General features: G+C 42.4%; 1 protein-coding gene across 1 annotated transcript in view; it reads right to left on the reverse strand.

The window, feature by feature from the left end:
- Positions 1-252: 252 nt before the first annotated feature.
- The window catches only part of CDH13 (cadherin 13), a 1,051,180-nt gene continuing 1,039,332 nt past the window's right edge, over positions 253-12,100 (reverse strand). The window contains exons 12-14 of the mRNA XM_037040313.1: positions 11,733-11,966; positions 8,532-8,750; positions 253-1,802 (exon numbers count right to left, since the gene is read on the reverse strand). Of these exons, the coding sequence (XP_036896208.1) occupies positions 1,795-1,802; positions 8,532-8,750; positions 11,733-11,966 (461 nt within the window). The 3' untranslated portion in view covers positions 253-1,794. The remainder of the gene's footprint in view (positions 1,803-8,531; positions 8,751-11,732; positions 11,967-12,100) is intronic.

Below are 12,100 nucleotides of genomic sequence, written 5' to 3' on the forward strand. Positions count from 1 at the left end.
CATGTCCCAGGACTATAAGAATGCAGTCATCTCACAGCCGACCGCAAACTGCTGAACTTGTTCATTATGGTGGATAAGACGAGTGCCTTGCCCAGGCTGTGAGCAGGTGCTTCTGGCCCTATGGACTCACTCACCTAATGAGAGTGTACGGGGGGGAGCCCAACTGGCCAGTCAAAAGTGTGAACTTGCACAAAGACAAGACTCAGCATTAGCAACAGTCAACACAACATAGAAACCAGAGAAAAGCTGTTGTCCAGCAGGTTTAACCACCAATACCCATTTATTTTAATGGCAAAAAAAGCTCTGCATTCTATATGCTCCAAAAAGATTTACTACCGAAACAAATACAATATATGGAAGTCTATCTGCATAATTTTACTACAATAAAGACAACATATGACTTCTACTTCCTACAGAAGGTGAACTGAAAAGCACGGATGCCGACGGAGATTGCATGGAAAGCATGTGTGCATGTGTGTGCGTGGTTCAAACCTTTAGTAAGCAACAGCATGAAAATATGCTAAGACACTTACCTTACCCTAGTTTGTGGCGAGCTCTAATAAAAAGCCACAGGCTGTCACTAGTTTTACCTGGTAGAAAAATTTGGTGTGAGCTTTGATGGTTCCTTTAGTTTATCAACGAGAAGATAACCTTAGTACGAGCACTAACTTTCCTCTTACTTGGACATGCTCACAGAATAAAAATCAATTACTTTTTATACATAATGAACGTCTTTTGTTTTTAGGTTTGCAAACAACTGTAGTCGACTCACACAAAAGGGTACTACCTGTATTTACTCTATTTTATGCATATGTATGAAACAAATGGTGTGTCTGTGCCTAAGTGTATGTCTATACATGTGGGTGTATATATGTATACACACTGTACCTGTCAACCTCTTCGTATGCACGTGCGACCTCGGTGATGACACTTGCTATCGTAAATCAGAGGGAGAGAGTCTCTGCCATGACCCAAGTCCCTGTAGGAACTAAATCCACAGCAGGGCTGTGGATTCTGGACACATACAAATGCATGCAGATGCCCATGAGGGAATAATTCAGCCCTTTTCCTGGCATTTGATGGTAAAACTTCCTGCTCTGCTCCTCAATGCTTTTGCTCAGGATCACGGCAAATGGTGGCAGTGACACTGGTTATAGTCCTCAGACTAAAGAGAAAGGACTTCGGTCTCTGCTCTCCCTCTCTGTGGAGCTGCCTGTGGGTCGTGGCCACACCCGGGCTGAATGGATGTTGGAAAAGCATCCCCTCTGTGGTCTGGGCTAGTGCCTAGCTTGCGGCTGGGGCCCTGGGCGGGTCCACTGCCACGGCTCCGTCCCTTCTTGTTTAGCCTCCCAAGGAAGAATGACGCATCGACACTAGGCTCCCGCTGCCTCGTCTCTCTCTATAAATACTGTGTACACACACATACAGATACTCATACATATACAAATACCAACCCACAGACAAAACTGCGTGGGGGAGTGCTGACTAGTGACATGGCAACACACCAGAAAAAGTAGTCATTGTTCCTGCTCCCAGAAGGTCATGTTATATGCCATGATCTTGAAACACTCAAGGAAAATTTAGAGGATTCCATTAATTAAAGGAGAAAGGAAGAAGCTGTCAAAATGGTGAAGTACAGACTAAGTGAAATTGCAAAGAAAGTGAAAATCTGGAGCAATTGAGGCCTAGTTGTGAAGTTCGAGAGCTGTAAACGGCAATCTTCAGATTTGGATTTTTTCTCTTTTTCTTGTTGCTATGGAAACTTGGTAGTCAAGCTTCAGATGTCAGGAGTTCTCACAGACCTGAATGGCAAAGATTCAGAGTTTAAGTCAAGGAATATTGCAACTCGATTCAAAACAGTTCAGCTGGATACTAGATACATGACTGGCAGGCTATAATAAATGCATTTATGAACATTGTACTACCTTGGAAATTTTTTTCTTCAGCATAACATTTGAAGACAGAATAGTTTATATCTTAAAAAGCTGGACTTCTCCAAAAATGCTTGGTGCCAAACATCTCAACCCAGACCCCCAGTGCTATCTCCTCTGTTACCAAGGAGCACTTTCTCACACATCAGCCCAGAGTGTGGCTATTTTACAAACAGGTTGACTTGGTAGATTAGAGATTGATGATTGCCCCAGATATTTTTTATAGTCATGTACAAAAGCAAGAACTACCTAGAGGTAGTTCTTCAGACATTGTATATTAGTTTCCTCATGCTGCTGTAATGAATGACCACACACTTAGTGGCTTAAACAACCCAAATTTATTCTCTTACAGCTCTGGAGGTCAGAGGTCCAAAATGGGTCTTATGGGGCTAAAACCAAGGTGTTAGCAGAGCTGTGTTCCTTTCGGAGGCTCTTGGGGGAACGGCCACTTCCTTGGCTTCCAAAAGCTGCCTGTATTTGGCTCATGGCAACTTCAGCATCTTCATGGCCTACGTTGTCTTATCAGAGTTTACTGAACTTGCCAAAGTTACAATTATTCTCTAGGTTGCGCTCTCGCCCAGGGTATTCCTTCTGCCCAATAACAGCATGGGTGGAAATAGTTCAGCCTCTGACATTTTTGCTTCATTATTGTCATATCTTGAATTTGTACAGAGAACTGGCACCACCAAATCTTTTGTTAATATGAAGGAAATAGAAATGCGGAAAGGTCAGTCTACGATGTAATGTGAGTGCCATTCATTCTGGAATAAACTGATCGCTGGAACTATAATGGGTTACTCTGCAGAGCTTGGGCCTCTCATTCAAAATGTGTCGAGGGGCAGATCAGTACCTACAACTCATCCATCTACTCTGCACTCCCGTGCTTTTAGAGGTTGAACCTGCCATTCATCTGCTTGCAAAATTTAAAGCAGGATCTCTAAATTGTATACAAAGTCTTTGTAATGTGACTCAGATACAAACAAGATGATATTAAGAAGGTTAAGGGTTAAATCTGTTTTAAAAGAAAGGGCCATGGAAATTAAGAAGTTAATTTAGGTGCAATTTTGGGTTGTTATGTGCAATGCCAGGGACCTTATATTGCTGGACAAGTGAACTGCTTTGCAGTGAGGAGTCTTCAGAACTCACATAATTCCTTCATCTCACTTGAAGTTGTAATTGCCTTTGCCCCCATTCCCTTACACTCTCTGCAGTGAATTATATCCTATAGATTTACTCACGTTTGAAGAAGGATGTAAGAAGAACATTAAATGGCATCACTAATTTTCTTTAAAAATACTTTCCAGTGTGGTACTAAGAACTTAAAATAATAACGTTGTTCATTGAGAAAAACAGAAAAACTTTTGGTTGAATAACACCCACTAATTTAGAAAGTCACCAATCCCTGTTTTAAGTCAATTTTAGATGATAACATAAGTGATTCTACTTTTGAGAGCTGTTACACTGATTGCGTGAGATTCTCTATGTAATTTATGTAAAGCTCTAAGCTTCCAGTGTACATGGCGCATACAAGGTCCACGAAGTTGAGCCACTTTAAGGGACCACAGCTTCTCTGCAAAGCACAACTCGGGGCCACCCTCAGGCAGGGGACCACCTGCTCCACCTCGGTTTGGTGCTTCTCCAGGCCTTGTCTCCACTCTTAACACATTGCACAATAAATACAAACAAAACTGCTATGCTCCACACTGTGGATTGTATGATTCCATTTATAGAAAATTCTGGAGCCCTTGATGGTGTAGCTCAGTGGATTAAGCATGGGCCTGTGAACCAAAGGGTCACTGGTTTGATTCCCAGGCAGGGCACACGCCTGGGTTGCAGGCCAATTCCCAGAGCAGGGGACGCACAAGAGGCAACCATACATTGCTATTTCTCTCCGTCTCTCCTTTCCTTTCCCTCTAAAGATAAATAAAAATAATTAAAACAAGAAAATTCTAGGAAAGACAAGACTATAATTAAAGAAGGCAGATCAGTGAGGGTCTGGGTTGGGCGAGAGAATCAATAGCAAAGGGGTACAAGGAGACTTTTTTGATTGTAGTGTGTACAGTTATGTACAGTCACCAAAACTCATCAAACTGTATACTTAAAGTAGGTGAATTTTATGGAAAGCAAATAATACCTTACTAAAAAGCATTAGATTAATATATATATTTATTTTTGCTCATCTTAACCACCTCTTTAAACTCCTTTCTTGTGATTAAGCTTACAGTTCAATGCTCCCTTCTCCCAAAGTACAGGCATTTAATTCTGGTACTTGTTTATGTGGTCCATCTGATCTGCCTTTTTACATTCTTGCCATTGTTAATTAGTTAAGCCTAAGAGAATGTATAAAAAGGCCATAGGGCGATACTCTTCCTTGAACTTGACCGTGTCACACCACAGAGCCCTCTAGTCCTCCAGTCAGGGGGCGGGACAGGGGAGAGTAATGCGTCCCTCAGTGTCATCAACACGGAAAGTAAACAGCAGAATGGGCAGTGAAGATAATTTCATTTACATTTTTTATTACTTTCAGTGTCGTTAGTTTCATCTCCGTTTAGATGTCAGAGAGGGAAGTGCAGCTCTCAGTTCAATTCTCAGTTGCAGTAAAGCCATCTACAGCATCCTAAGAAACGGGAAGGTTTTTACTGTCTTTTTGCGGCCTAATGGTGAGTGCGGGCTTCGCTGCTTACTGACGTGGGACCTCTCTGAGTTTTCTCATCTATAAAGTGGCATAACACCACCAGGCTGGTGAAGAAAACAGAGAGAAAGGCCACAGAACATCGGGGTGTTTGGTTAATGGTAGACTACCTGGATCTGAACCTTATTTGAGGGGAGGAGAAAACCTGTTTTTGTCTTTCCATGTTGTATAATGTGATCACTGCAATTTTATGAACAACACTTTAAAGATGTTGGCACACTTCTTCTGTAAAGGGCCAAGTATTTCCAGCATAGTGGCTCACGCGGTGTCTGTGGCGACCATTCAGCTCTGCCACTGTAGCAGGAGGCAGCCGTAGGCAATACAAAAATGAATGGGCCTGGCCGGTTCCAATAACACTTTCTGTACAAAATCATGAAGGGCCATATTTGGCCGTTAGGCCATAGTTCGCCAACTCCTCCTTTACAGAAACACGAAACAGATTCGACCAGACCCCAGAATTCTCCCAAAGAGTCTGGCTGCATTGGGAAGGTGTCTTACGCTTGTACTTTATAATATAATTTCTACTCTTGGCCCCACCTTGTTTAATGGTTGAGGCCCATTTCCGTGTAACCTCTTGTCAATGTTAACAGCAGCACAGGTGGGATGGCTGCTGACCACTGACCTCTGCTGTCCAGACGGAGTGTGTGAGTGTGAGCTAGGCCCCCCACCCCCCCCTGCTGGTTACTTATTCACTGGCTCTGGGTCACTGGCTCTGGGTCAGACTGCTCTGACCCAGTCTCTCGGGTCTTATTAGGTCCATGCCTTTCTGGTTAGGAAGAACATCTTGGGCTAGGTATATAATAAAACAAGAATTATTACACTTGGCAGGCATCTCTAATGTTCAAATGAAAAACATTAAGTAATCTTGAGCCTTTTGTATAGGGGCAGGCTGAGGTTTTATTTGAAGTCAAATAGGTGAGTGATAACACCTGTTCTTAAGCTGTTTTTCAAGCTGAAAATACCCGTCTTGTGGTGCCAAACACTGAAAGGTCAACCAAGCACATTTCTGTCTGTGTAGAAGACTCAGAGGGCCTTTGTGAAGATGATTTTGGCTTTACCTACGGGTCGGGGGAAACCACATGCTGCTAGACAGGATGGCTCTCCATTTAGGTGAGAACAAAAAACACATTTGATCTCTCAAGTATACGAGTACACGCACCTGTCTCTTCTCAATGATAATATTTTGAGTATAAAATGAACATGAGTGCCTTAGGAGTTACCCGGCACCTCTGCCTTGGGTTGGCTGTGATGTAAGAACTCAGCAGAGAGATGTGAAGTGGAATCTTTGGGTACCTGCTCATTATTTCTATCTACAGGCCTGGGGTCTCCAAAGAAGGGGGCACAAGAAAACCCCTTGTTCGTAAGAAGGAAATACTGTCACCTTTATTTATATTCCTTTGACCATATTTTGCTGTGTATAATGCACACTTATTTGCCAAAATTTTTGATGGAAAAATAAGGATGAGCTTTATACATGGGTAGTACCTGAAATACCTTGTATCTGTTCTTGTGTTTTATAATTATTTGTTATGTAAAATTTCTTATATTATAATGTCTTAAAAAATAAATGCAAAAATTCCTTTGTAGTGCAAAAAACAAGTATCTAAATATAAATAAATGAAACATTGAATTTAAAAATTAAAATGAATAATTTTTTTCCTGAAAGTTTGGGCCAAAAACATGAGTGCACATTATACATGGTAGAATATGGTATTTTAAACAGATTGTTTTAATAATATTTATACTATATGGATTTATAGTAGCATACATGTGTATCATTACAAAATATTGTGTAAAAACATAGGAACACTGGGTCTCTGTGCTGGGGGCTACTGCCACTTGGGATGTTGGTTCACAGGTTGGACAGCCCTGGGAATCTGCATTTTGACAAATAGAGGGAGGCAGTCTCCATGTAAAAAACTCACTGCAGTCTAAGTAGTGATGAGTGAGCAGGAGAGCTGCGGCCTGCAGTGCCTTGGTTTTTCAAAGGGATGCCATCAAGAATCTGATGTTGTGTAATTGGGTTTATAGACAGTGATGTGTGAGTGGCTACTCATGATCTTCTCTCTCTCTCTCCATACACACATAATTGTGCATACACACATGCACATATAACACAAGCAACACACATGTGCACACATAACACATGTGTGCAAGCACACATACACTTGGACACAGGCAGTTTTGTTTCTTCACCCAGACTCTGCTATATGTGAATTCCAACTTCTCCTAGAACCCAGTACTGGGCTTGTAGTACTGTCTTCGGAAGCTAGTGGAAAACAGATTCCAGATGCTACTAGAATAGAGTTGGTCATGGCAGAACATTGTAAATAACCATAATGCATCTGTTGATAGAGGGTTATACACTGTGCCATATTCATGGGACAGGATACTCTCCAGCAGTTAAAATGAATGAACCAGCACAGGGGTAAACTATGGCTGGTGGGGCTCAGTGTGTTTGTGTGGCTCTCCAACTAGGTTTTCACACTTTTAAAGAGTGGTAAAGAAGAAAAGAACGAAGCCAAAAAAAAAGAGAGAGTGAGAGAGAGAGAGAACATGTGATAGAGTCCTGATGTGGCCCACAGAACCCAAAATATTTGCTGCCTGGCCCTTTATGGAAAGAAGTTTGCTGACTCCTGACCTACCGCAATATAGATGAATCTGGGAGATATAGTGGGGAGAGGAAGAAGAATAAGTTGCAAAACATCATGCTCAACATAATACAAATTAGATAAGGTTTTCCTAAGTGCACAAACTAGAACTATACATGGTATGTATGGGGGTAGCAAAAGTGTAAAGCAATGCCAGGACGCACTCTCACTCATACATAATAACAGCTACTGTCTCTGGGGAGAGAGAACAGGAAATAAAACTGGGGAGAAGAACACCTTTACCTCTAATTTTATTTCTTGAAGTAAAAGGAAGGAAGAAGAAAGAAGAAAAAAATATAGGAATGAGAGAGAGGAATATATATTTCCTTCCTTTCCTTCTTCCTTCCTCCCTCCCTTCTACCCTCCCTCCCACTCATCGAATGAGTCGCTTCTCATTATAAGGGCTTTTCCCCCGTAGTGCTGCCCACAGGGCGCTGGTCCAGCATAGAGCTTTACACACAGCACATTTCCGATGATGGAATGCATGATTTCCTGTTGACCTGACTTACCATTGTCACCAGGATACAATAACTTCAGTTATTTTTTCTAATCATCAATTTCTTGACTTCCTAATTCACAATTACATCAATATCCTTGTCAAAAGGTGAATACCGAAGGTCAAAAGGGTTTTTGAATGGCACAATATGAAAATAATTGCTAAAGTTAAAATTGGACTAATAGTCCATGAATAGGAAATATTTGATACATGTATCAAATACCCTAATCATTTTATGCTCACATCTATATTACTAGGCATAATAATTTGTTTAAAATAATGCTTCATTATATTATAGCCATTACTACCAGTCAGTGAAAAAAATGTGTGAATTATACGTTTACCTCTCTCCCGACTGCCCAACTGCCATACACGAATCCTCATGACCGTTCTTAAAAAGGGACAGTAGCAACCCTAACCTTGAGAAAGACTGTCTGAACAGTGCAGAGAGAGACAGGGCCCTGGCTGACCAGCTGACTACTCTGAGCACGTTTGTATCCGCTCACGTTCAGGGGCAGGTGCAGGAAGTTGTCTCATCGCCTGGTCTTAGGGTAGCAAAGCGTGCTTGTGCACACTTCCTCGGGTTGCCAGGGGGGTGTTAAGACGCCTTTCAACATTAGTTGGAGCACTTTTGTGTGTAACCCCTTCTATTACCCAGACATAAATGAGAAAGAAATGCTTCCTCTGGGACAAATATTTTGGGGACAAAAGGCTTTGGTCAGTTTTCATACGTGTGCACACACTGGAGTGGGCCGACTTACACACTAAACTGAAGAGGGAGATGAGCAGGACCGAGGTCGGGCTGAAGTGCAGGGCCCCTGCGGCGTTGCAGTCTACTTTGGAATTCTTGCAGGAACACACTTGTACCCTGAGGTCTGTGATGTTCGTCATGGGTGGTTTCCCTGAATCTGTCACCATGATGGGCAGCTGGTAGTTTGCTTTGTTCAGGTTTTGAAGAAGGCTTACCAGGGCGTGCGTATCTATGAAGACAAGGGGGGCCTTCGTGAGAGGGGGTCAGACCTTTCCAAAGGAAAGAGGGAGAACACACAAAACCGGCGTTGCATTCTGTTCATAACCAAGAGAGCATTTACACTTAAATTCATTAACATCGAATACAAATATAAATTCAGTTCCATCGCACCAGCCACATTTCGGGTATCTGCAGCCACACGCGGCAGGTGTCTACCATGCTGGACAGTGCAGATAGGACGTTTCCGTCATCCAGGAGGGCTGTAGTTTGGTGTTACCACAATCAGTTTCAAGGGGATCCACTGTTGTGGAAATGACTATCAAGAACCTCTCCCTGCAAATTTATTATGCCAATAAAGCCAACTTCACAAAGATCATATTCAATATCTAGAAAGATAATGCAAAAGTCTAATCTCAAATGATCATATGGTACATCTTAAATATATACAATTTTTATTTATCAATTATACTTTTCCAACAAAACTGGAAAAAAGAGAAAAATTATCAGCTCAGAGCATTTCTATATAAGAATGAAAATTCAAATAATCGAAATACATTCTTGGACCCAAAGCAAATCCCACTCACTTTACACATGGGCAGGACCCTGTGTGTTGCCACAGGGACGGACTCCGTCGTCTTCACTGTCTTTAGCCCAAAGCCCTAGACCTGGGTGGGAGCCACAGCACAATCCGCAGCATGGAGCCGGGGCTTTTACGCCCATGTTTGCTAGAAATATCTGCCATTACCAGGCTCCTGCACAGCGCTCAGAGTGGCCACCCTACTGGGCCACTCATTTTAGCCTCAGGCTATTTTCTCTCTTTTTAAAACATTTATTGATTTTAGAGAGAGATGGGAGAGAGGGAGAGAGAGAGAGGGAGGGAGGAGGGGAGCGCGTGCGAGAGAGACATAGATTTGTTGTTCTATTTATTTATTTGTTTACTGGTTATTTCTATATGTGTTCTGACCAGGATCGAACCCACAACTGTGGTGTATCGGGAAAACCTCTAACCAAATGAGCTACCTGGCCAGGGCAGGCTATTTTCTTTTCTATCATTCAGAGAACTAGGGATTTTTGCTTGTTTGCTTGTTTTTAAGCTGCCCCTTTCTGGGGATGGAAAATGCTAAGTGTTCAGAAAAATAATTTGGGGACAAGAAAAAGAACTTAGAAGGCATCGTGTCTATTGAATAAGACCAGGAGGGAAAGCAGAGTGTGAGGACGTGAACACAGAAGCGGATGAAGGTTAGAGGCAGCAGCAGATACAACCAAGGCAGCAAACTACCCCAGTGAAATGGCAGGTGAACTCGGGGACATTTTTCCGTCTCCCTCAGGTAGGAGAACCAGTTGCATAAGAAAGTTCCAGCTGGAGTCCTGGCCCCTGTGGTTCGGTTGTTTGGAGCATCATTCTATATACCAAAATGTCGTGGGTTCCATCCCAGGTCAGGGAGCATGAGGGAGGCAACTATCGATGTCTTTCTTTGACATGACATTGATGTTTTTCTCCCCCTCTCCCCCCACATCGTCCTCACTTCCCCTCTCTCTAAAATCAGTGGGCATATCCTCAGGTGAGGATTAAAAAAAAGTTCCAGTTGGAAAGAACCGGTGATGATTATTCGAATCAGCTAGACCCACAAAAACTAGCAAACAAAACAGTAACTCCTCAAATAAGAGAAGGCTGTTTTAGTTAAAAATAATCAGTGTAACAACATTTGTTTTTTAAAAAGTGATAAAATAGACAAATGGGCAAATAGAATCAATAACAAGAGAAAGGCACTAATAGAATGAGAAGTGAGATAAGGCCATAACAATACATATGAGATTTGTAATAGAAAATTTTATGCACAATTGTACAAAACATTTTTGAAACCTAATGAGATGGGTAATTCCCCATCTCTCTCAGAATTTCTGTGACTGATCTAAGAAGAGGGGCCTTGACTAGGTCAATGGCAGGGGAAGTTCATTATTGATGATGGAGTGTATGTCTAATGTGTGAGTTCTGGTTTTTGGTTTCATTTCAAGGCAAGGTGAAGTTAGCAGCGTGGAGGAAAGTGGGTGAGGTATTGTGGAGAGAGTCATACTTCATAATTCAACACACTGGTGTTTCAGTCTTAACAAGGCAGATGATAAATGTTGGGCCAAGTTCTGAATTCTATCTGCCCACACGGGGAGATTGGTAGGAAGGGACATTGCCTGCTAGTTTCATAAATGAGGGACAGGATAGATGAAAGAAGATATCAAAGTTGAAGGTAAAAGCCAAGGATTCAAAAGAAAAGCCAAGGTCATTATAAAGACGAAGTCAATTTTGAGGAGGTCTGCAGTGTGACGCGGAAGCTGGAGGAGTAGAGGTTAACCTTCCTACAGATTCCTGGACTGGTGCATCTCTCCTCCTCAGTCTTTAATAGCAGCAAGCACACCATAGAAAATCTCTCTGCAGTGCTCGTGAAGTTTGGTGTAAATGCAGTCATTTGAGAGAGGAGAGACAGCTGAGCCAGGATGTGCTTAGAGAGAAGCAGAGACTCCGGCTTCGGAAGGCTGCAGACGGGGTGGTGTACTGTATAGAGCTGTACAGTGCAGGATGCACAGAGTAGGGAGGGCAGTACAGAGTGCACAGGCTAAGGTTATGTGATGTAGGGCATAGAGTATAGCGTACATTACAGAGTGTACAATATAGGGTGGGTAGAATGCGGTGCACCCTGTAGAGCACACAGTACAGGGTGGATAGTAGAATGTATACAGTAGAGAAAAGATGAGAGGAAGCAATAGAAAAAACCTTCATGTTTGCATGGTAAGGAACTGATATTTAATATGCTTACAAATTGTATTCATTTGCTGGAGGGAAAACTATCAATATGTATAGTGCATAAACAACTTGAAATAAACCATTTGAGAATGCACAAGAGGGGAGGAGAGGAGAAACAGTCTAGAAAAGGAAACCAAGCCTGCGACACTTGCCTGAAAGCCACAAAATAGCTACAGAATCTCTAACTGGACTTACTGTTGATCTTGGAGATCTTCCAGACTTTATCGGGGACAGTTTGTTTATGGATTTCAAATTTGAAAGGATCTGTATTTGGGTGAAGATCCTTATCTGATGCTCCCAAAATGACTACACTGAGGTTTTTGGCGTCGTCACACACTTCGGCTACTGTGGGGTAGATGAAGGGAGCGTTGTCGTTCACGTCTTCCAGGGTTATCAGCACAGTTCCGGTCCCAGTAGCAGGGGGGTTGCCTGCGGGCAAAAGGGATGAGGTCAGTACACAACCGCTACATGCAAGAGGAACTTTTCACAGTGCTTTCCTGGTGCCAGACACCCTTATGATGAACATGCTTCAAAAGGACCGACCGTAATAGCTCACATATTTG

Source organism: Sturnira hondurensis, unplaced genomic scaffold, assembly GCF_014824575.4.
Source record: "Sturnira hondurensis isolate 20B ecotype Veracruz unplaced genomic scaffold, ASM1482457v3 Scaffold0002597, whole genome shotgun sequence".
Classification (NCBI taxonomy): domain Eukaryota; kingdom Metazoa; phylum Chordata; class Mammalia; order Chiroptera; family Phyllostomidae; genus Sturnira; species Sturnira hondurensis.